Source organism: Drosophila innubila (assembly GCF_004354385.1).
Source record: "Drosophila innubila isolate TH190305 chromosome 3L unlocalized genomic scaffold, UK_Dinn_1.0 0_D_3L, whole genome shotgun sequence".
NCBI lineage: Eukaryota > Metazoa > Arthropoda > Insecta > Diptera > Drosophilidae > Drosophila > Drosophila innubila.
In genome coordinates, this window is record NW_022995376.1 from 26,401,287 (window position 1) to 26,426,543 (window position 25,257).

Below are 25,257 nucleotides of genomic sequence, written 5' to 3' on the forward strand. Positions count from 1 at the left end.
GAATCATCCAACAGGCAAGTAAAGGTATTGCACAAAGTTGAAGAAGTGTTCAATTAAAATTACATAAATTCTTGTGTTGGCCGCTTAAAAACAAACATATGTCATTACAGTTGTTAAAAGCGCTCACATACTTGCGAGGCGCCAGTGGACTTCTATCTCAGATTCAACGAAACACCGCACACATAAAAACGTGGAGTTGGCGTGAGAAGATTGCCAACCAAGCACAAACGAAAGTATTTTTTGGCACATCTAGTTGCATTTGGTCAACAACCTCTTGGGGTAGCAAGAAGCAGAAGCGAAGTGTCCAATTGCGATCGGCAACAGCAGATTTCATCATGTCCAATCCAGAAATAGAACAACAGCTTGCTCCTCTCCGCGAGCGGGTGCAGGAGCAAGGAAACCTGGTGCGGGAGCTGAAGGCAAAGGGAGCAGCCGAACTGGACGTGAAGAAGGCGGTGGCCGAGCTGAAGGTGCGAAAGAAGGCGCTAGAGGAGAAGGAGCTGGCACTTACTCCAAGCGTGGTCAGCTTCGACCGCGCAAAAATGGAGGATCTGCTGAAGCGTCGCTTCTTCTACGATCAGAGCTTTGCCATTTATGGCGGCATTACTGGACAGTATGACTTCGGACCCATGGGCTGTGCCCTCAAGTCCAACATCCTGGCGTTGTGGCGACAGTTCTTTAGTCTGGAGGAGCAGATGCTGGAAGTAGATTGCTCCATGCTGACACCGGAGCCGGTGCTCAAGGCGTCTGGACATGTGGAACGCTTCGCCGATCTCATGGTCAAGGATGTGAAGACTGGCGAGTGCTTCCGACTCGACCATCTGATCAAGCAGGCACTGGAGAAGCTATGCAAGGCTAAAGACGCCACTGCGGCTCTACAGGCTGAATGCGAGGATATCATTATTAAACTGGACGGTCTGAACAAGCAGGAATTGTCCGATGTCTTGGCCAAATACCAGATCAAGTCCCCGTTGACTGGCAATGATTTAACAGAGCCCATTGAGTTCAATCTCATGTTTGCCACCCAAATCGGACCCACTGGCCTGGTCAAGGGCTTCCTCCGTCCGGAAACGGCGCAGGGAATCTTTGTGAACTTCAAGCGTCTGCTGGAATTCAACCAGGGCAGGTTGCCCTTTGCCGTGGCCCAAATCGGCAATTCGTTCCGCAACGAGATCTCTCCCCGCTCTGGTCTGATCCGAGTGCGTGAGTTCACCATGGCAGAGATCGAGCACTTCTGTGATCCCGTGCTCAAGGATCATCCCAAGTTCAAGAACGTGGCCAGCGAGAAGCTAACGCTGTATTCAGCCTGCAATCAAATGGACGGCAAATCTGCCCAGCAGTCCACCATTGGCGAGGCAGTCGCCTCCAAGTTGGTGGCCAATGAAACCCTCGGCTACTACATGGCTCGCATTCAGCAGTTCCTGCATGCGATCGGAATCAAGCCCGAGTGCCTTCGGTTCCGCCAGCACATGGGCAACGAGATGGCCCATTATGCCTGCGACTGTTGGGATGCGGAGATCCTCACGTCCTACGGCTGGGTTGAGTGTGTGGGCTGCGCCGATCGGTCGGCCTACGATCTCAGCCAGCACTCGGCTGCCACTGGAGTGCGTCTGGTGGCCGAGAAGCGACTGCCGGCGCCAAAGACGGTCGAAGTCAGCGAAATTGTACCCAACAAACAGGCCCTGGGCAAGACCTTCAAGAAGGATGCCAAGGCCATAACGGAAGCTCTTGCCAAGCTCTCACTGGACGACATTAAGAGCGTGGAGACGCAGCTATCGGCAGGTGGCCAGTATAAACTGACTCTATCCGATGGAGCCACTCACGAACTGGGCGCGGAAACCATCGGAGTGAAGCATTCCACCAAAACTGTCCATGTCGAGGAGTTCATTCCGAGCGTGGTGGAGCCGTCCTTTGGCATTGGTCGCATCATGTACGCGCTCCTCGAGCACAGCTTCCAGTGCAGGGACGGAGACGAGCAGAGATGCTACTTTACTCTGCCACCTTTAGTGGCTCCTCTTAAGTGCTCCATTCTGCCACTGTCCAACAACGCCGAGTTCCAACCGTACACACAACAGTTGTCCGCCTCCTTGACCAAAGCGGAACTGTCCCACAAGGTGGACGACTCCAGTGGCTCCATTGGACGTCGCTATGCCCGCACCGACGAGATTGCCATACCCTACGGTATCACTGTGGACTTCGATACTCTGAAGGAGCCCCACACTGTCACCCTGCGGGACCGGAACACCATGAAACAGGTGCGTCTTGGCCTGGACGTGGTTGTCGGAGTGGTCAAGGATTTGGCGACTGCGCGTCTCACCTGGACACAGGTGTTGGAGCAATACCCGGCCTTTGAGCAACAAGAGACAACAAAATGAGCTCCAATTTAACGACTTCAATATTTTATACGAAACACACACAATTGATTCTCCGTACACAGATACGTGCTTAGATACAATGTTTGTATGTATTTGGGTTGTACTGCTTATATTTTGCATTTAAAATACTCTATTTTGTATATGCTTGAGCTTGAATTCAACAATAAATGCTTTCCTTTGCCATAATCATTAAGTATATCATTTGATAAATCATTTAGGGTTTTTTTTTCTATGTAGCCGTTTTTTGTTAATCGGTTATGTGTGTGCCAATACGGGTTAGGGTATCTAGTAGTCGTGCGCTTTCGACTATATTGTCTAACATCTGTAATAGAGTAAGTTTGGGCAATGTACAAAATTTAAATATTTTATTTTGCTCATTTAACTTATTTTACATTTTTTCTAATTTTAATATAGTTGCTTAAGATTCTTAAGAAAAGATAATGAGATCATTTGGATTTGACCGTTGTTTTTTTTTTCATAGATAAAATGTGCACTTGTTATTTACTCCACACGATGTCTCGACATGACCATCGGACGGATTCAAAGTATAAAAAACGTGACGTTAAAATATTTTAATGTGGCTAATGTTAAAATGTTATGCATTGAACATCTTGATAATTTATTAATTCATTATTTAATTTTGATCACTGTCGTACACTGACAGTTTTTCATAGTTCTTTTTTGGTTTGTGTTTACTTTGTATAAGTATATTTCAACTTTTTAAGTAATCAACCAGCTTTATTATAAAAATTAAAGAGTTTTTTCTTGTCATTTCTATTCTTTTTTGTATGCTTTAAGAAAGATTTCGGTAAGTTATTATTATACTCTCAAAAACTGAAGAAAACTGAATTTATTCAAATATACAATCGGTGGCTCATCCTAAATAAATAAAATCATTCGTAAATTGCTTAAATAAGTAACTTGAAAGTTTTTATGAAAAAAATTTTTACAAGATTTAAATCAAATTTAAGTAATTCTGTGGAATTGCCAACATACTACACTGCAATTTTATAATGTTATGTTCTAAATTTTATCATGTAATTTGCATTTAATCTGCTCTGAGGCAGATTTCGTTTTGATTTTATTTCGATATTATGTGAATTTTATGAATCTTTTCAAATTTTGCTATTTTTGGAAACAGCGCTGCAAATACTGCAATAACACAAAAATTGATGCCTGAGTAATGCTAGTGTACTTAAATCTATGTAAAATATAGAATTTGGAGATATCTGTTGTTGTGTTCTTTTTGTCCGTTTTTCGGACTCCGTGTATACTGTTTTACTTAATGACTTATGGCAGCACTGTTGCAGCGTTGCTAATAATCGGCCGTTAAAATAGGATGATTTACAAAAAAATGGCTAAGCTTCTAACTTTTTAAGCTTACGATAACCGAATAATTAGGATGACTTGGCATCAGTGATCGGCCCGTGTCTGTGTAAGCAATCGATAACGACTCGAAAAGCTTGCCAATAAACAACATAATAAGGTAATAATTTGGACCAGCATCTTCGCTCATTGCTGAAAGTACACATACTTAAGAATCTCTTTCTAATCAATATCAAAAAATGTCTGGATAAGCAACAGCTTCAAGATCATTTCGAGATGTTTGGATGCATTGAAAAATTACATCAGTTATAGTTGGCATCAACCAGATGCCAAGAAATTGCCGGATAAATCAGATTATGTGGATCAATCAATAAGAAAAGTGCTGCCATTATAAAACTGAATGATCATTGCCTTGAATATATATTCAGAGAATTATCGATAACTGATCGCATTCAATTTGCACGCACCAGTTCTCGTTTTCGATACATTTACGAGGAACTGTTGTCGATACTGGACAAATTTATCAGATTTGAATTATTTAAAGAAATGACTGTGTGGGAAACGCATGACTTTTTCAACTTTCCGGACGTAATATTAAGGAAACCAAAGGTGAAATACCAGAAAATCTCTGTGGCCTCGTGTGCAACTTTCTTGGAAAGCATTGCATTAATTTACGTTCACTGATAATCGCTTATATCAGATTTACATCTTACAACACATTAAATATGTTTGCCAATCTAAATAGGCTTTAAAAACTGAAATTAATTGGATGCAATCTCAGAAATGAGGACCTGCAAGCAATCGCGCATTTAAATCAGCTTAAGGAACTAGATCTTTTCTTTAATAGTAAGTTAACTGCAAAGAGTTTGAATAATTTACCAATGTCTATCGAGTCGCTGATTCTAGAAGAATGCGAAATGAGACGGCACCCGGAATTGTTGAGCAAAATAATTTAAAGGCTATCGCAGCTTAAGAAATTGCACATACGAAGCTTTGTTCTCAAATCTTCGTGTATTAAGCAGCTAATTGAAGACAATTGCTGTGAATGAAACTCTCTCCATTAGGTGTGAGGAGTAGGGGATTCCTGATTCTTATCACATTGCATGGCTACCAAGCCTTAAGAAACTAAAGTTGTTTATTCCTGAACTTAAAAATGCAATGCCTCCAATGCTAATGACATGGCTGGTGGAGCATAAGTCTAAGCAGTTGGAACTTTTTCAAATAGAAGCATTGTGTGGAAACTATATCAATACCGAGATATTTCAGAAGATTGGAAAGCTCAGCGCATTGCAAAGTCTGATTTTGCCAATCCTTGCCTGTCCCAAACTGCAGGTTTTATATCAGAATGCGTGTTATTATCTCAATGATTAGCTTTCTATGATATTAATTGGAATCTACAAGATAATCAAAATATTGGTCAGATTCGATGTATTATACGTGTATACCAATTTTTTGCATTGACCTATGTAACTATAATATAATTGAGATTAAAACAATCTGAAAATCTGAAATTATTTATGAAATTGGAAAACAATATCATTAATATATATGTATGTATTATGAATAATATACATTCACGATCATTTATTACATGTTTTATCTGCGTTACTTATTGGTTTTTCATATTCTTTTTAAAAACTGTTTAATTTAATGAAAATTATTTTTAATTTTTTAATTTGTTATAAAATATAATTCCCACATATTGTGAATTTATTTAGGAGAATGTTAAAAGTTTCGTGCATTTTCAGTTATGAAAAATTATTCTCGATGCACCAAATTAATGCGGCAGTTAAGAAAGGGCTAAGGGAACAAAGGTTAAGAAAGGCTGATATTCAAAAGAGCTGCTACTCAATAATCTTAAAAAAAAAGTGTCACACTTTCCCTCTGTCATTTTGTATTTTTGCGCCTTTTGCAAAAAAGTTCGGCCCTACAACTAATTGATTTGCTGATATATAATCAAAATTTAATTCGAATCTATTTTGTGACTACCCTAAGTATAAATACCGGACAGTGACTGCAAGTAGACCTTTTTTTTTTTGTTATACGCATTTTTTTTTGACAATGCATTGGTGACATGCATTCTCTAAAAGTGCTTGCTTAAATTGGTAATTGACGAATCTAAATAATATTAATTTATAATTAAAATTAGTATTCCTGAATTCGGATTTGGTTTCGTTACAGATTTGGTTTCGCCGATCAGCTGTTCTATACAAAATGTGTAGGACTGCCAAGCAAAATGAATATCTCGAGCCCTATTTGCATAAATAACGTACGCGCCAAAAATTTTGAGTAATCGTGTGTCGTATTTTGAATGCCGCTTGTCGCTTACGTTATAATTGACAGGTCAATATCTTGGTAATTATGAACACATTTGCATCAAGAAACAAGTTTCGGAAGAATGGCGCTTACGTTATTTGTTTAAATATGGCTCGATATAATACGGAAAGTGTGGTAGCCCTAAAAGATTTCACGAAATCTGCTCCAAGAGATTGCACGAAATCTGCTCTGAGGCAGATTTCGTTTTGATTTCAATTCGATAATATGTGAGACCGTGCATTTCGATAACATTATTTGGCCACTCTTGGCGTTTGTTTACATTTTGTTGCGATTTTAATATGGCGATTGTTGAAAACTTGCTACATTTCACAATGAATTTGTCTCGTTGTGTTTTTTTTTCGCCAAATTTTTATATTCTCGAAATCAAAATCAAATCAGTGTGCAAAAGGGTCGTTCCTAAAACAGATTCAGATTTGCTTAAACCAAATCAGTAAACTAACAGTAACGTAGAACTTCTACTATAGAAGTGAACAATTTTTTCTCATTTCAATAGTTGCACTAAAAAGAATCTTAAAGTTGTTAAATATTTCGCTAACAGCTTTAACTTAAAACTGATTCTTTAAAGTGCAAGCTCGTAGACACAACAATAACAAAATCACGTTGTGAGATTAGTAGCGCAACAACAAAACAAGTGAAAGTGTTGTTGCTGAGCTCGAATTTCATATTGAATAAAGATAAGAATGTAAATGTGCAAATTCTAGTGTGTATTTTGAATAATGAATTCAGTTAATTAATTTGAATTAATTCAAACAATATGAAAATCAACTTTGTCGTAGTCTTTTCAAATTATTTCGAATTCGTTTGGAAAGAAAATGGTTATTTGTAAACTTCATATCGTATTGTCTATTAAAAACGTCTATTAATGCAAATTAAAATTGCATAGCAGCAAATCATTCTGCTTTTCATCTATATTATGTATATTTTTGTTTAACAAGACAGGTATATAACAGATTTTAAACATGACAGTGTAGGAAATTCCTTCTAGGAATCGAACCCAGTTATTTTTCAAACTGAAGTTCTAGCTATGTGACAGGTTGGCGACTCTAGCTAGAGCCGCAGAACCTCACCAGTGAAAAAATTTGTGTTTCTGGCGGGAAAGCATAATTTATGCATGGACTTTTACAGTTTTAAAAAAAAATACAAATCCAAAACATATTGGAATATTTATTTAAAATAGTTATCATTTCGACTAATAGAAATTTTCAAATTTTTCTAGCAATAGTTAAAATAGTTAAGTTAGCAATAGGGGGCCTCACATCAACAATTCAAATTCAAAATTAACGTCTTTCAGTCATTTACCAACACTGGCATAGACGTACAGCACATGATGAAATAACAAATAAGGAAATCCATTTACCACAACTGCTCTCTTTTCGGGTACTTTATTTTAACAGCAATGTTGTTAATTGGATTAATTTTTAAGTGAATTTATCTTTGTAACGCTAGTGAAACCAAAAATGTAGGTTGTTTACTGTTCGGATTTTGGTTGCACAACTGTGACGTAGACGTGACCTTATCGTGTAATGGCAGGGTGAAATTATAGCGAGGTGACTCTTCGTCACAAGTCTTGTTTTTTTTATCTTAATGAAAGAAATAGAGTACAATTAAAATATATAATTTCATATTTCTCACTTTACGAAGCTCGCATCAAATGCATACGCAAGAGACAGGCCGTGGTGAGTGAATACACCACCTTGTTAACTATTTCACCATAGACTCGTCGTGTATGGTACACATAACACATGGCACTGCTGTCTCGTGTGAGTGGCACATTTCGGGTTAACCTCCTACTGCAAGTTTACGTTAACCAGCAGCAGCAGCAGACAAGAGCAGCAAACAACGTATGTACGTCTTTCGCGCCTCCATCTAAATATGTAAAAGAAAAGTTCTTAACATGTGTTTGTAAGCAACACGCGAGCTATAATAATATAATATCGAAATACGAATCGACTCGACATTATTGCCATTTAATATCGTGTGTGTTTGAGCGTGCGCGGGCAAAACAATTTGCAAGAACAACAACAACGACAACAGCGAGAAATCTAGGAAGTGATTTACCGCGTGGTCAGCTGTCTTACGAGAATATTAACAAAATGAAATACATTTTGGTCACCGGAGGTGTTATAAGTGGCGTTGGCAAAGGTGTCATCGCCTCATCGTTCGGCACATTGCTCAAGTCCTGCGGCTTGGATGTTACTTCAATTAAAATAGATCCCTACATTAATATCGATGCTGGCACATTTTCACCATATGAGCATGGTAAGTTTTTACATACATAATACGTATGTATGCTTGTATGTGCGAAATTATATGTTTAATACACATGCATTTATACAAACAAATATAAATTTAAAAGAAACGGCGCAATACTATTTCAATACATCCGCATCATTAATGTGGACAAATTGTTTGGCACATTTTCAATCTCTTTTCAATGTGTGTGAGAGACAGCAAGAAGAAGAGTTTGTTGTCGTTTTGCAATTTTGTTGCTTGAATGTATATACATACGTTACGTGAAGTTTACTGAAACAGTATGCACAGTGAAAATGCATATTTGAGTACATTGTACATACCAACACACAAATGTATGTACGTATGTAAATACACATGTGCAGCTGCTTTCTGCGAGCACCACTACACGTGTTTCGGCTTTTTGCTGTTACTCTCTTTATTTTGAATAACCCAGTAAACCAAACACTCGAATAAAAAGTCACGAACGATACCCGAACTTGAAAGGGCACAACTATCGCAAACATATCGTTGAATAAGCGCACAATGGATTCAATTGTTGCTGTCTATTATTCATGTGAATTGGTTTGTGTTTGGAATTGTTCCCCGATTTTGATCCACCGCTTAGTTAAGTGTATTTGTTTGTATTTGTCTGCTACATTCGTCAAATAAAATAGATTTTTAAGGTATATTTACTCTACATATATTAGTTTTATTTCGCTGAAATTGTTGTGTATAATAATTAGTTAAATTAAAAATCAAGTTACTAATGTATAATTATCGAATTATATACTTTACTTAAGTTTCTTAAATACAATGAAATTAAATAAATGTTTACTTATAAAAAAAATGGAAAACAAAAAGTCTTTATAATTCCTGAGTTCTATTGTGCAACGCTTTTTGCAAAACAACTTAGTTTATTAATAGTACAACTTATAATAAATATAAGAATAAAAAAGTACATGTGTATCGATATATACAAAATATGTATTAAAATCAATAAAATAAAATTAGTTGATCCCCCAAATAATTTTTTTACACCAAGAGTCGCTCATAGAATAGAGATTAATTTTTCCTGTCAGATTACCTGAGCCTGTGAAATTAACTAGTTGCCCAAAATTGTTGCACTCTTGTGAGTTGCTTAGCTTGCTCCTCAATGATGACAAATTTTAAAAACCTCCCCATAACTCTTACCACTTGTTACGACTAAGCTCGCTTCGCTCGCGGTGTTACAGTCGGCCATACTCGACTGACGGAGACCCCGTACTTACTTTGGCAAAAGCTAAGACTGGTAAAACTGTATAAGACCAAATTAAATGCATATTCTATCAGTTTGGATACGATATCTCATAAAACAAAAGTTAAGAATATATATACAGTGGTTTATTTTGACTAAACGAAAAGCTAAGTCTACTCATAATTTAAACTAACTTTATGAAGATTTCAATGAAAAGGTCATTTAAATCCTGTTTGACAGATACAAAATTTTCCTTAACTCATTAAGTACACATTGAAAAGTTTGAATTTATGTAAAAATCTACTTATTTGACTTTTATCCTATGGCTTAAACAAAAAATGTTTCGATGCAAAAAGTTTCTTCAGACAATTCTTACAGTGACCGCAAAAAGAATTTTTCAAAAATCTCTTTTCTTATATTTTTTATGATTTTTTGAATGGGATGATCTTAAGAAAATTTTGTATGAGAAGCAGGAAAAAGTGGCTAAAATAGTAATTTTTAGCAATTTATAAAAAAATATAAGCAAAAAGATTTTCGAAAAATTATTTTTTCCAGTCACTATGGGAATTGTTTGAAGAAACTTTTTGCATCAAAACATTTTTTGTTTAAGCCCGAGAAAAAAAGTTTTCAAATTTGACTCCATTCCACGTCGACATAAATTCAATATTTTCAATGGGTACTTAGTGGGTTAAGGAAATTTTGTATCATTAAATGACGTTTTCATTAATGCTAAAATCTTCATAAAGTTAGTTCAAATTATGAGTAGATTTACCTTTACATTTTGTCAAAAAAAATATGCCGGCCACTGTATGCAAAATATTGTAAAGAACTGTGTACTCTTAAATTAAATAATTTACAAAAGTAATAAAAATAGTAAAAAAAAAAGTAATCAACTAGTCGGAAAGGCTATAGTCGAGATCCCGACCATAGGATTCCCGTTACTTATTTTAATATATATAAAAGCACTTAAAAAAAATTTCTTGCAGTACTTTGAAAATATTGAATCGCCATAACTGCCATTCTATTTGTCTGATGTTGATAATATATTTCTATTTCTATTTTTCTATTCTATTCTATTCTATTCTATTTTTTATAATAGATAATACTAATAGATAATATATTATAAAAAACGTATTGTCTTTAAAACTGTGTGAGTTGGTTTTTCGAATTGTTTTTCGCGATTTGCGTAGGCGGGAGGCGGTATGACAAAATTTAAATCAAGCTTGACCTGCTCCAACGCCTTTGGGATCTGAGTGTAAAAGTTTGGTATCTCTATATCTTATAGTCTCTGAGATTAAGGCGCTCACACGGACGGATGGACAGACGGACAGACACACATGGCTATATCGACTCGGCTGTTGATGCTGATCAAGAATATATATACTTTATCTATTAAGTAACGGTTATAATAACTTACCTTTTTTCATTTTGCAAACAATTAGTTGACAAACTGTATGTACTTTATATACTTTATGCCTACTTACGCCTACTTCTGCCTATCACATTATACCCTCTTTTGCCCATTTTTAATAGGCACAGGGTATAAAAAGGTCCCGATTACCTGTTAATACCTTTTTAACAGCTAGAAAAAGTTGTTACTGCGATAACATTGACTGAAAATCGTACATATTGTCTCAATATACTATTCTGAACATATTTATTTTATTCTTTACATACATATACCATAAATACATTCATAGGTACGTAAATGCACCCATACATAGACAAAGCGATGTGCATTCCTTTCGTCTAGCTCTTCGTTGTTTGTGCTTGACATTGAAAACGAAAGTTTGTCTTTTCTTTTCAGTTTAAGTTTCTCTGCGAATTCGCTCTCTTTACTTGTTTTGCCTTTTGCTTTTGTTGTGCGTGTCTGATGAGGTTTCTTGTTGAGTGTTGTGATGTTTGCGGCTCTTCTTTGCCGCTCTTTATTTTGAGGTGGTGTATGTAAATGTGTGTAAATCCAATACATACATACTTATTCATTGAATAGTTTTTGCAATAGTTTATTGCGTTAATGTTCTTCTGTTTGAATTCCTGTTTTCTTTTTCTCTCGTAAATTGAATAACTTTAAAGGCAACCACATCAGTTTTCCCTATTTATGAATCTGCTTGAGCTGGGTGGAAATTAACAAAATTCTAATTAATATTCGGTCATCCTAAACTTATTTTTCATTAGAAGATTATCGGCTGAAAACTATATATAACTACCGCTAAACTTAACAGATTTTGATAACTTAGAATTACTCAATAAAGTGTCGAGAAACAACGGTTCAGTTGAACCAGCTTTCTGTGCCATTAATTTAGTTCGTCAGTGTATGTCTGCGAGAGACTTTTTCAACAGGCATGTATAAAAGTTACACACTTCTCCACTTCTGAGTTGGCTGAGTGTCTGGAGAGTCCGGTTGAAGCATTGGCCGCAGCGAATGCAACAACAACGCGGCATTTTATTGTTGGTGCAAAGCGGCAATGCAATTACCCACTGTGTGTGTTAGTATGTGTGTGTAGGCGGAGAGAATTAATGTGCGAAAATGTATGTACCCTTCAGAAGCATTCCTCAAGGAAAGGTTGAGGAAAAGTCGAGGAATGTTTCCTTATCGTTGAGGAAAGCTTGACGAATTGCTATGAAAAATACCCCCCAGGTATTCCCTAACGCTTCCCCAACTTTTTTTTTTTTTTTTTAGCCATATTCGAGCTTTTTCGTCTGATGCCTGCTTTATCAAATAACGTGTAGAGGGCTCATCCCGTGCTGCTGAAATGGTCCGCACAAAACACCAAACATTGAGTCCACTGGTGAAATTTTCTAAGGACCTGATGAAAAAGAACGGTCCGTTTTGTGCGGTCACTTTCAATTGTATTGGATGAGGTTATTTGAAATTTATAGTGTTAAATGCGTGGAAACTAACGTCAAACTAAAAAAATATTTTATATTAATTCAACTATTAAATAAATGTTCCTAAAGATCGAACAGGAAACGAATCCTTAGACCTTTAGTCTCGCCTATGATCAGCTTTTTGCCTGTTTTCAAGGTTGACTACGAGTGTTTAGGGTAATTTCAATCATGGCTCACTCCTTGTCAGCAACTTGCCAGTTTTAAAACCCATTATATACAAACATTTATCAAAATGATCGCCACTGAAGAAATATGTGGCTATACATTTACTTGTTAAAATGTGTAGGTTTGCATAAAAAACTATTTTCAGTATTCATTTGTAGCATAAAAGTGTCAGTTATGTATGTACAAATGTATGTATGTGCTTATATGTAAAGTACTGAATACATAAATACAATTGTTTAAGCACACATTGTATATAGCTATTACATATATGTATGTATAAGTACATATTTTACATACGAGTTTTGGCACGTTTTGTTGTTTCGGGGTAGAATCAGCCACATGTTGCCTGCCATCGTTGTACCAATAGTTCCCCTCATCCCCTACATTTTAATGGTGGGTGGTTGATGCGATATAGCCACCCATCCACCGTCCTACCGCCCGCATTTTCTCCAATGTCCACCACGGATTACCACTGTCTGTCTGTCTCTCTATATGTCTGCTGCCTGTCATTTGCATTTTTCGCTTGAAGCAACGACTCGCTCTCGGTTTTTGGGGGGTCGTTTGGATTGCATTTTGTGCAGCCTTTGCTCATTTATTGTGTGATTGTGTGAGTGGAGGGGATGGAAAGGGAGTTGCAACTTGCAACGGCAGCAGCAGTGACTGCGACGTCGACGTCGCAACGGCATCGATGAGGCAATGCGGCACATGCGTGTGTTGCACGTTGTGCTTCATTTGCTTTGCGTTAATTTTGAGAGTGTGGAGGCTTTTCGGTTGATGAGGCACCAATGGGGACCGAACTTAGCCAGGAGTCACCCATCAAAAATGGTCGCTTGAACAGCGGAATTCTATAGCTCGGCTATGTTTTGGTTTATCGTCATTATCATCATCATCAGGATCATCATCATCAGGATCATCATCATCAGGATCATCATCATTATCATCATAATGAGCAACTGTCCTACAGAGGCTTTTGGATTGTTGCCAGTTATTTGGTGGAAGCTTTTGTGCGTTTCTTTTTTGTGCCTCTGCTTCTGTTTCCTGCACCTCGATTCGTGGGACACCTAAGCGTTTTAAGTCTCTGCTTTTGGCCCTATCGCTGACTCGCTGCCATTTGCTTTTGGCCTCCATCATCGTTGCGTCAACATTGTTAGCAGCTGTTGCTCTTTACGTTCTGCCAGCACCTCTGCCTCTTCCCCTGCCGCTCCCCCTTCCCCACTCCTCTCTGCACCCCCTTTGCTGTTGTTGTTGTTGGCAGTTGCCTTTCGGGTCGGCATATGGTTTGTTGTTTCTTTTTCTGCTTGCGCATTCCGCTTTACTCACGTTTTTCGACGTCGACAACAGCAGAAACAACAACAACAATAACTACAATAACAAAAGCGACGACAATAATGTGCAAAAAATTAAACGGAAAATACAATTTCGTTGCTCACATTGTTGTTTTTGTTGTGGCAACAACAGCAGCAATTTCAGCAGGATGTCGCTGCTGCTACGCGTTAGCCAAGACCTGGCGTTACTCCTCCCTCCTCCCCCCTTCTTAGCAACACCCTCCCACAGAGTGTGTGTATGTCCGATTTACATATACATACATACATACTTACAGTTCGTCAAGTAACTGATTTGACAGAAAGAAAGTAATTACATATTTGTTATCTATTTTAAAAAATAATATTATTTCTTTATTTCATAAGCAAACATCAAAATAAAACAAAAACATATAATATATAACATGTGATGTTTTTTAACTTGTCAAAACAATTAGCTGACCAACTGTACATACCTATGAAAGTGATTACATAGCACTTCAGCTATTTGAACTGGTCAGAATTAGAATGGGACTTGATTTTTTTCAATGTGTCCAATGAATGCTTACGCCCCAAATTGATAAAAAGTGCATTTAAAAAAAAATATCCTGACAAGAATGGAATCAAACTTCGCTTTTGTTACGACCAGGACTTTTAAGTCTTCATAGAATCAAAATTGTCCCTAAAACATAATTTTTGTCCATGGTGAAAACATTTAAGAATTGACCGTAGATTACGATTTTGAGTAAACATTTTTTGTAAAAGAAGTAAATGCATCCTACTATACAATCTGCACAAAATTTCACATTTTTACTTTTAAATTGAAAAAAAAAAACAACTATTATGAACAACTAAAGAAAGACTTCTTTTGTTTTTTTTTTTTGCAAAATACATAATGTGAATTTTGTTGGTTTTGTCAAAACAATAATTTGACCAACTGTACACATAAAAGTGATTACATAAGCATTTAAGTATTTTTGAGTTTTTTGAGGCTGGTCAAACTGATAACTGGTCAGATTGTGAATGGGGTCTGATTTTGCTAATGCCTCATTTTGCCATATGATGATTCTTCTCTCGTCTAGCTTCTTTTCATTTCCATTTGTAATTCCACTTTCCCATTTGGGGAATGGTAATTAACGCCCGACGACTGTGCAGCATCCAATGCCAGTCAACCCAACCAAACCCAATCCAACCATCCAGCCTGCCAGCCTGCTGCCAGTTTGCCAGCTACCAGCTACCAAAAATGTTGCACTCACCGCCTCACGCTGCCTCTCTTTCTTCCTCCCCGTCCCCCGTTACTCCGTCAATGTTGTCTGCGTGGCAGAGCGACAGGCCCAAAAACCATTCGCTATTCGCCATCGTCAACGCCAGCCGGCGATTCATTTTAGCGTTGCACGCTGGCTTTGGCTGCCTGCCTCATGCCACATGCCACATGCCCCACTCGCCCCCTTTGGTGGCATGCCGCATGCCCCTTGCTTGCCTGCTTGCCTACTGCCTGCTGCCTGCTCGCCTCCTGTCGCGTGATTTTAACGAGCCTCCCATCTCTCCATGGTTTATGCTTTTCGCTCACTCGCTCGCTTCCGCGCGTTGATTGTCGTTGCTGTTGTTGCTGTCGTTGTTGTCGTTGTTGCTGTTGTTGTTGCTGCTTCAGCTGCTGTCGACGTCGTCGTTGTCGTTTTGCGCATGCAGCAGCAGACCAGACCGGGGCAGACCAGACCACCGACACCTCACACCCGCCACACACACACACACTCGCACTCACACACACTCACACTCACAGAGAGAGAGACCATATGTATGTATGAATGTGTGTGTGTGTGTGCGTGCCTGACTAGCCGGCAAATGCCGCGCGCAATAAATGCCCAAAAGCAGCAGCAACAACAAGAACAACAACAACAATTGGCAGCCTGCTGCCTGCCAACAACGGGGGCTGACACAGGCAATGGCAATGGCAACAACGGCAACGGCGACGGCGGCGGCTGTTTTTAGCGTTTGTGCGCGCCCCCCAAAACACATTGAGACACACACACACACATATATATACACTCTCACATGCACACACACTAATACACACATGCATAACGTGTGCCTGTGTGTATGTTTGTATGTATGTCGCAAAAGCTTGTGGCGTGGCTTTGGCTCTGACTCTGCTCCGACTCTGCTTTGCTCCGACTCTGCCCGCTGCCTGTCTGCTCTGCTCTGCTCTGCCTGCCTGCCTGGCGTTTTTTGCGTTTCTGTTTTTTGCCTGCCGTTGCTTCTGCTGCCTCTACTGCTGTTATTGTTGTTGTTGTTGTTGTTGTTGTCGCAACTGCTGCTTTTGCTGTTAGTTGGCACGTTTTGTTGGCTCGCTGGCTTTTGGGCTTGGGCTTGGGCTGGTTGCTCTGGCTCTGACTGTGGCTCCCGTCTCTGTCGCTGACTCTGACTGCAGCCTGTCGCGGTCGCCACGCTCGCGCTGCGACGGCCATGGCGGCAGTGACTGGCAGCAGCGACGGCGCGGCGGCGGCAGTGGCAACAGCGGCGGTGGCGGCGCTTCGCACTTTGCTCTGCTGAATTTTCAATTTCAGTTGTAAGCTGACTGCAATCAGCAGTGGTTCAGTTCGGTTCGGTTCGCCCTATTTCGATTCGCTTCGCTTGGATACTGTTTTGTTCTGTTTGGTTCGGTTTGCTTCGCTACGGTTCGGATTGTGTTGTTGGCGAGTATCGCGGACAGCGGACGGCGGACAGTAGACGGTAGAGAGTTGAGAGTAGAGAGTATACAGTTAGCCTGTCGATTTGCCCAGCACACTGTCGTCATAAAGTTTTCGCCAAATAATATAAACACGCCACCCCTCTCCCATTTCTTTCTTTCCGCCTCCCACGCAGGTTCGCGAATTTCGTGTCTCGCGCGCAATTTTTGCATGTGTGTATCACACACACACACACGCACACACAAAGGAACACCTACATAAATACATACCAACACAGCGAAGCACACAATGTGCGTGTTTTATTGATTTTGTAAAGCAACAAAGTCAGCGGCAAGTTTTCAAGCTGCAGTTGGGCCTATGTGCATATGTAAATCCTTTTGAAGCCCAAACTGTGTTCTATATAATTATGTATGTGTATTCATATCCTTCCTGTGCACTCACCTTGCTCAACATGCTGCATTTCAAAAAGTTAAATCAAAGCGATTACCTTCAGCTATTGATAACAATTTAAGAATCAGATTACTGTGACTAGCGCCTTAATTTAGAAATTTAAGAATGTAGATCTAGGAATCAGATTTTAATAAATTAAGATACACAATTATAATCATATGCAGATAGAATAGGAGTTGTGTTCTATAATTACAAATATTGAATACTCCAGAGAAGTTGAACAGGGGGTTTTAGTTAATTCTTCTATGGGAAGAACTAAAACTTTCTTTTCACGGCAATGTTAAAGTAAATTTTTACTTGTTTTAACATTACTTTTTCATAATTATTAAAGATTTACAATTTTAATGTATTAAATATTTTCGAAAGAGGCTATAAGTTGACCAAAAACAGATCAAATTTATCTTAATAACGCCGTAGAAAGACAGTTTAAGCAGACCGATACCCTATCAATTCAATTGTTGTTCATGTAGGAGCACTGACCTATCGACTATTAAAATGTACATTTGTCGGAGATTGTGTTTTTTTTTTTTTTTAATATGACATTGTGGATTTCGTTTCAATCCTAGGGAAGTTAAAAATTACGGAGAATCGTTAGTTATATTTTATACTAGACAGCCACGGAATCACACTGTTGAAAATTGTTCATATATTTTTTTGAGTATAAAAAATATAACCCCTTATTAGCTATAGGGTAGCGATACACAATTGACTTCATGGAGGAAAACTGACATAAAAGCCTGTTGAGGTTTTCCTTATAACATTAGCATTATTTGATGCCGAATTTACTATTAGTTTTGAGACCAAATGGCCATCTGAATGGAACTTCACTGTGTCCGGCTCATAACTTTGTTGGCGTTGGGAAGCAAACTTGTAAGTTTCTTGGCATTGAGCAAAAGCACCTTAGTTCCTCAGCTCCTCAGTTTCTCGGCAGCAGCAGCAGCAGCAGCTGGCCCAGCTCATGCCGTAGCTGACACCCTCAATCCCCTCATATCCCTGGGCACAACTTGCTGCTGTCGCACATAAAAACGGCAATGGCAACGACGAAAACGAAAATTTAACGACTGCGCAACGTGACGCATTATTTGTCTGCGCTGCCTCTGACTCTGCCTCCTCCTCTTCCTCTGCCTCTTCCTCTTCCTCTGCTCCTGCCTCTGTCTCTACCACTGCCTCTGCTTCAGCCTTCGTCTCTGTTTCCTCTGTGTTGCAGCCAGTCGTAACTCGCCGGTTCCCCGGTTTGGCGTCTGGTCTGCCTTTCAGCAGTTCAGCCTTTCAGCCTGCAGCAAGCTTGCCGCAGACTCGCGCCGCCAGAAATTGCTTTTGCTTGCTTGCTTGCTGGCTGGCTGGCTGGCTGGAACTTCACCGATCTCCTACCTCCTCCCATTCCCCCTATTCCCCCACAATCGCTGATGGCCAACGTACGCTGCTGCCGTTTTAGTATTTCGCACTCAGTGCACGCGGCGGCGACAGCGACGAAAGCGACGACGAAGGCAGCGACAGCGACAGCGACTACGACTGCAAGCATTTTTGCATGACTGACTGACTATGGCTGTGGCTGAGTCTGAGTCACTCACACAAACACACACGCACACACACACATGTATACTCAAATGCGCCAGTTTGTGTAGTTGTGGAATGGGGGAGGCAGTGCAGAGTCGATGGAGAGGGGTGGGGGAGGGGGAGGCTTTGCTGTCGCAGGCTGGCGTGTGTTTATAATTTGATTTCGCTTCTTTCTTTCTCCGCTTCGTTGTGTGATGGCGGCGGACCAGCATTTCCTGTCGCTGCTGCTAAAACCGCTGCCTAGGCCTACGAGCTTGAATGTGGACTGTGTGGACTGTGGAGTGTGGAATGTAGAGTGTGGACGATAGCAGCACACGCACACAGTGCTGTCTGTAGAGAGATGGGGAGTGTATGGTGGAATGGGAGGAAGGGGGGGAAGAGCTGTCTGCCGCATCTGCTGCAAATTCGCTGGCACGCCAAAAGCAACGACAACAACAACAACAAGAACAACATGAAATGACTGCAGCAATGGCAACCTCGCAGGCCACGGAATCTTAATGAAGTTATTGTGTTGTGTTGCACTGTTGCTGTTGTTGTTGAGTTGGTTTGCTGTGCCTGTCCAACTCGTTGCTTTTTTGTTGCTGTGCCATTTACATATATGGTACATGCAATACATACATATGTGTGTGTGTGTAAGCGTTAAGCTGTTGGCATTGCCATTGCAACTGCAACTGCAACTTGGCTAGTGCTTGCGGCAGGGTCTGGTAGACAGTGACCACCCAATTGGAATGCTGTCCAAATGTTAATCAGGACATTATCATAACTCGACAAATTATGCCTTGATTAAAGAGACAAGACAAATGAATATTATGTTTCTTATATGATGTCACTTCCAACATATTTAAAACACTACTCGTATATATTCCAAAATTTAAATGAGTCAAACTTGACCTTCAGCAAAACCATTTTACTTTAATTAATTTATTTATAATTTGCCAGAGTCAAATTGTAGTGAATTAAATAAGCTGGGAGTGCAGTGGGTACATTAAATATACCACAAACATTTGGTGCTTATTATGGAAATCGAATTCGAAGTAAACGCTTAATGATTTATTGCAAGCTTCATCAAGATTCTTTTAATCACATGAAAGCACTCCTTCTACACATACATGCATATCTACAATGACATATGCAACGGTGTATTTGTGTGCATGCAATCTCTTTCTCTTTAACTAACGCCGCTGCACTCATCACAAAGCACGTGGACAGAAGATCGTGTGTGTGCGCTCTCTTTGGCTAGCTGTAAACTTTCGAATAATATTCTATGAAAGAGAAATATTTAAACTCTCAGTACACTTTAAGTTGGCTCTCAGTGACTGCAATACTTTAGGCTACGCGCCCACTATAGCTGAAAAAGCGGAACTGAAAACGGAGATGGTAAAATAAACATATTTAAGCTAAACTGATTGCTTCAATTTTGTTTTTTCCTCTCAGCTTCCAGCTCCGCTTTCAGCTATAGTGGGTGCGAAGACTTAAGCATGAGCGTACGTTGCATACATTCGCGTTTTACATTCATTGAAGTCTGACTTAGCTCTCACACACTGTCACTAGCACACTGATGGTCTGTAGTGTATGTGTGAGACATTAAGAAGAGTAGAAATTGTCTCTTTGGGTGTGCGGTTGCGTGTGTATGTGTACCGAAGGTGAGCGGTGTTTTGAATTTGCCATTGCATTCGTTGTCAACAGGCAGCTGAGAGCGGACGTGGGTGAGAACACAAGAAAAACGTAGCGACGGGACGACAACGCAAAAGAAAAGGGCCTCTAAAATGGCGCCAAAAAAATCAACGATTGTTCTAAATGTGGAGCAATTCATACACGACATCGAGGAAAGGCCGGCGATATGGAACCGAAACTTCCACTGCAACAAGGCCTTCCTCGAGCAAATGTGGGACGAGTTAAGCGGCACACACAAGCTGCCGAGTAAGTACGAGAACAACAGTGTAACGTTACTATAAAGACACAACTTTTCGGCGGTCGCATGCCTTATTGGGTTCTCGCTTACACACAGACGTAGAGTTAAGGGAAGAGCGAGAACGCAAGCGAAACTTCGCAGTGTGCTAATTATGCTCTCTTAGAAAGAGGAATATAATGCAAAGAGAGATAAGAGATGAGCGATGAAGAGCGCGTTTGGAGAAGTTGTGGCTTTAGAGTAACTTATTCAATGAGTGTGGCGACTTTGACTGTATTCTACTCTCCCATCTCTGCCAGAAATTGTACTCAAGGCCAAGTGGAAGGGACTGCGGGACAACTTCAGGGTCGAGTACAAGCGCATTCCACGCGCTGACAACGGCGACTTCATGGTGGATCCTGCCACATTCGAGTCCAAATGGCTGCACTACTACGCTCTGCTCTTCCTAAGTGAGTATCCTTAAAGCATTCCTCTATCCATCACTCATGGTGTTGATGCCTTACAGCGGACCATATGCGTCACCGCCTTCCTAAAAATGAGCAGGACCAGTCATACTACTTTAACCAGCAGAGCGAGGACTGCGAGAAGACCGTGGTGGAGCCGGATCTGACCAACGGTCTTATACGTCGCCTGCAGGACAGCGACGAGGACTTTGACGAGGATGACATGGATGGTGATGCTGGCGGCGATGCTAGCGATGGCAGCCTGGACGGTATGCCCACTCCACCTGCGGCTCATCAACAAACTCACCTGAGCACCACACCATTGGCCACGGGCGTACTAAAGGCTCAGGAGGAGGCCTTTGCCGCCTCCCATCAGCATGCCCTGATTAAGGCTGGTCTCTTGCGCGCTCAGCTGATGGAGTTGGAGCTGGAGAAGGAGGCGCAGGACTTGAGTAAAAAGTCGACACAAGTTCCTGTTCCCGTTCCTGTTCCAACTGTACCTGCGTCACTTGCATCAAGCCACGAACTACACACCGCACCCTCGCATTGCTCTCCTCCGCCGGTGGTGACCACCACCACGACACACAGTGCACTGACCACAGCGGCACAACTGGCGGGCACCGTGTTGGCTCCAGCAACCACCACTTCCAGTGCTTCCAGTAGTGTGGGAACAATGGGTACCAAGCGCTCTGTATCTCCGCCTCCGCTATACAACAAGGCGCATCATCCACTGCCCACATTGGCCGTTGGACATCACACGGCCACGGCGAAGGATGATTTCGGAGGAGGCGCAGTCAATGGCGGCAATGAGCATCTCAACTTTACGCAACACTCGTATGCCAATGGATTGATCCCGGCACTGAAGCTGAAGCGACCGCGGTTGTCGGAAGACAGCAACTTCAATGGTTCCTCCACGATGGATGTGCCGTTGGTGCCAGAGGATGACGATTACCACTACTTGCTGAGCCTTCATCCTTACATGAAGCAGCTGACGGCTGCGCAGAAGCTGCGCATTCGCACCAAGATACAAAAACTCATATTCAAAGAGCTGTACAAGGAGGATCTCGAGGAATCCAAGTAGTCGCCCGTCCCAACAAAAAAAACTCCATGAATCTAAAGACTGTACATAAGCATCTCCCGATCCCCTACCCCGTAAATTGTAACCCGTTGCCCGTTATCGATAGCCAGTATGTAAGAATTAGACTTAGTCCATAGATATCTATGCCATGCGACTTTATCCATTTCTAGTTGAGCGTTGTCACCTCCGCCCCACCAACAAAGTAGTTGGTGATGGTGCGCGCCATTTAGTTTAAGCTCAAAGATCTACAAATAAATGCAGAAATCTTGTAATACAAATTGTGTGTCCTACATTCCCATACAGTGATGATGAGGCTGTTAATTTTATTCCTCAAATTTCATGTAATAATCTCCCATTTGCTTTTCGCAGGTGAGGTTTACGTGCTTGACGACGGAGCTGAGGTTGATCTGGATCTGGGCAATTACGAGCGCTTCCTTGACGTTACTCTGCATCGGGACAACAACATAACCACCGGCAAAATTTACAAACTTGTCATCGAGAAGGAGCGTAGAGGCGACTATCTAGGCAAGACCGTCCAGGGTAAGTCTAAACGATCTATTTAATAATGTGAAATGGCACTAACATCTATCATCTATGTTTATCATAGTTGTGCCACATATTACGGATGCCATACAGGAATGGGTGGAGTGCGTCGCTCAAACGCCTGTCCAGGGATCTTCAAAGCCGCAGGTATGCATCATTGAACTTGGCGGAACTATTGGAGACATTGAGGGTATGCCCTTCGTGGAAGCCTTTAGGCAGTTCCAGTTCCGCGTTAAGCGTGAGAACTTCTGCTTGGCCCACGTGTCGCTGGTGCCGCTGCCAAAGGCCACAGGGGAACCAAAGACAAAACCCACACAGAGCTCAGTGAGGGAATTGCGTGGCTGTGGCCTCAGCCCGGATCTGATTGTGTGCCGCTCGGAGAAACCGATTGGTCTGGAGGTTAAGGAAAAGATTAGTAATTTCTGCCATGTCGATCCGGATCAAGTTATATGCATACACGATCTAAGCTCCATCTACCACGTGCCGCTGCTAATGGAGCAGAATGGCGTCATTGAATTTCTGAATGAGCGTCTCCAGCTGAACATTGACATGAGCAAGCGGGCCAAGTAAGTGTCCTCTATTACTTTTTCTCAATACCATTCCTAATTTTCTCGTATATTTGTGTTATGTCAGGTGCCTGCAACATTGGCGGGATCTGGCTCGCCGGACGGAGACTGTGCGTCGAGAGGTCAACATTGCTATAGTGGGAAAGTACACCAAGTTTACGGACTCATATGCATCTGTGGTGAAGGCCGTGCAACATGCCGCGCTGGCCGTAAACCGAAAGCCCAACTTAATTTTTATCGAGTCGTGCCTGCTGGAACAGGAGACACAGCAGAAGGAGCCTTCTAAGTACCACAAGGAGTGGCAGAAGCTGTGCGAAAGCGATGGCATTCTCGTGCCCGGAGGCTTCGGAGCACGTGGAATGGAAGGCAAAATCCGTGCTTGTCAGTGGGCGCGCGAGAACCGCAAACCCTTCCTGGGAATTTGTCTTGGACTTCAAGCGGCGGTCATAGAGTTTGCACGAAACGTTTTGGGCCTTCAGGATGCCAATAGCACTGAGATAAAATCGGACACGGATAATCCATTGGTCATCGACATGCCGGAGCACCATAAAGGCCAGATGGGAGGCACAATGCGGTTGGGCAAGCGCACCACAGTCTTTGCCGATAAGCCGAGCACCATTCGACAGCTCTACGGTAATCCCAAGACAGTTGACGAGCGACATAGACATCGATATGAGGTGAATCCCAAGTATGTGCAGCAGCTGGAGCAGCACGGCATGAATTTTGTGGGCACTGATGTCGATCAGAAGCGCATGGAAGTCATTGAACTGCCGAGTCATCCGTACTTTGTAGCTACCCAATACCATCCGGAGTACTTGTCGCGTCCCCTGAAGCCCTCTCCGCCCTTCTTGGGTCTCATTTTAGCCTCTGAGGGCCGACTTCAATCCTACATAGATCGAGGTTGCCGTCTATCGCCCCGTCAACTGTCGGATGCCTCTTCGGATGAGGATGAAACTGTCAATGGCTTGCAACGCATAACAAACAAATTTGACGCCCTCAAACTTCCAGGCTCTGTGGATAACAAAATCAAGGAAAACGGATCGCACCCGAGTAAGCCACTTATCAATGCAAACGGTTGCGCTGGCAGCGACAATACTTCGGACAATGAGTTCGCTTGCGCCGAAGAGGGTGGAGCCTGCGGCGGAGCTATCATCGATGCTAGCGTTTAATATAATCCAGAAAATACAAGCAGTCTAATATTTCTTTCCTATTATGCGTAAACGTCAACGAGATGACGTGCGATTTCTTTAGCATCCAGCGTCTTTCGAAAGTTCAACTTAATTACTAGTTTCTAATCTCGACAAATGTTATTTATCTCAACAAATATAGATAAGTAATGTATGAATATTAAAGAAATATTTGTTATTCAATTACAAAGCTAATTCACATAAATATATATTTTTAGATAAAATATTCAATTGTTCATTTTACTCTTAATTTGGAAAAGTAATAGTAAGTACGAAAACTCAATTTTGGCGGAACCAATGAAAAAATTTAATAATTTTCCAAAATTAAATTTATATGACCGTAGTTCATTAAGCCTATTTATGTATAACATTAACCAAATGAACTCTTATGCCCAGTCCTGCCTTTGGGCTTGGTCAATAATAAACTCTATTATAACAAAAAAATTAGTATTTTGAAGAAAAGAAAATACTAAAATGTACATATATGCCCGAATGTGATTACATGTTACACATAACTTTAACTCTATTCGATTTGCAGAAATATCGTTTTAAAGTCATATGAGGTGTTAGCAACCAGTGATTTTTAGACAAAGAAAAGATATAGTAAATCTTATCTTACAGAGCTTAATTAGTAAATTTATTTTTTTTTTACAAATTGATGTAATAAGATAGTAAGAAGAAGGAAAATAAATGCTGCTCTTTAAAATACCTCTCTAAAACACCATCTAAAAGCAGGATTAAGCATTTCGGCCAAGAATTTTCGTCATTATTTGCAAGGGGTAAAGAAAAAAACGCATTTGATTGCTAAAATTGTTACGTTTACTTAGGCAAATGACTTATCATGTGAGTCAATGCACTCATTCAAGAAGATTAACCGATTAAAAAAAAATAAAATGATGCAAATCTAAATCCAAACCACGGAGTTGGCTATGGCGCTCAAGTGAGTGCTACAAAATGTTGTGGTTAATGCATCGGATT

General features: G+C 40.8%; 2 protein-coding genes across 5 annotated transcripts; both read left to right on the forward strand.

The window, feature by feature from the left end:
• Window positions 1–40: 40 nt before the first annotated feature.
• Window positions 41–2,568, forward strand: LOC117787853 (glycine--tRNA ligase). Its single transcript, XM_034626471.1, has one exon. The coding sequence runs from the start codon at window positions 99–101 to the stop codon at window positions 2,373–2,375; it is 2,277 nt and encodes a 758-aa protein (XP_034482362.1). The 5' UTR covers window positions 41–98; the 3' UTR covers window positions 2,376–2,568.
• Window positions 2,569–7,764: 5,196 nt separating this feature from the next.
• LOC117787463 (CTP synthase) lies at window positions 7,765–24,505 on the forward strand. Of its 4 annotated transcripts, none has more exons than XM_034626002.1 (4): window positions 7,765–8,297; window positions 20,240–20,473; window positions 20,762–20,911; window positions 20,968–22,261. In XM_034626002.1, exons 2-4 carry the CDS (start codon window positions 20,320–20,322, stop codon window positions 21,984–21,986), a joined length of 1,323 nt encoding a protein of 440 aa, XP_034481893.1. In that variant the 5' UTR covers window positions 7,765–8,297; window positions 20,240–20,319; the 3' UTR covers window positions 21,987–22,261. The 4 variants fall into 4 exon arrangements, with proteins under 4 accessions (XP_034481893.1, XP_034481892.1, XP_034481894.1 ...); XM_034626001.1 differs by lacking the exons at window positions 20,240–20,473; window positions 20,762–20,911; window positions 20,968–22,261 and adding exons at window positions 22,353–22,523; window positions 22,591–23,092; window positions 23,160–24,505 and having other exon boundaries at window positions 7,784–8,297; XM_034626003.1 differs by lacking the exon at window positions 7,765–8,297 and adding an exon at window positions 16,402–16,589.
• Window positions 24,506–25,257: the final 752 nt, after the last annotated feature.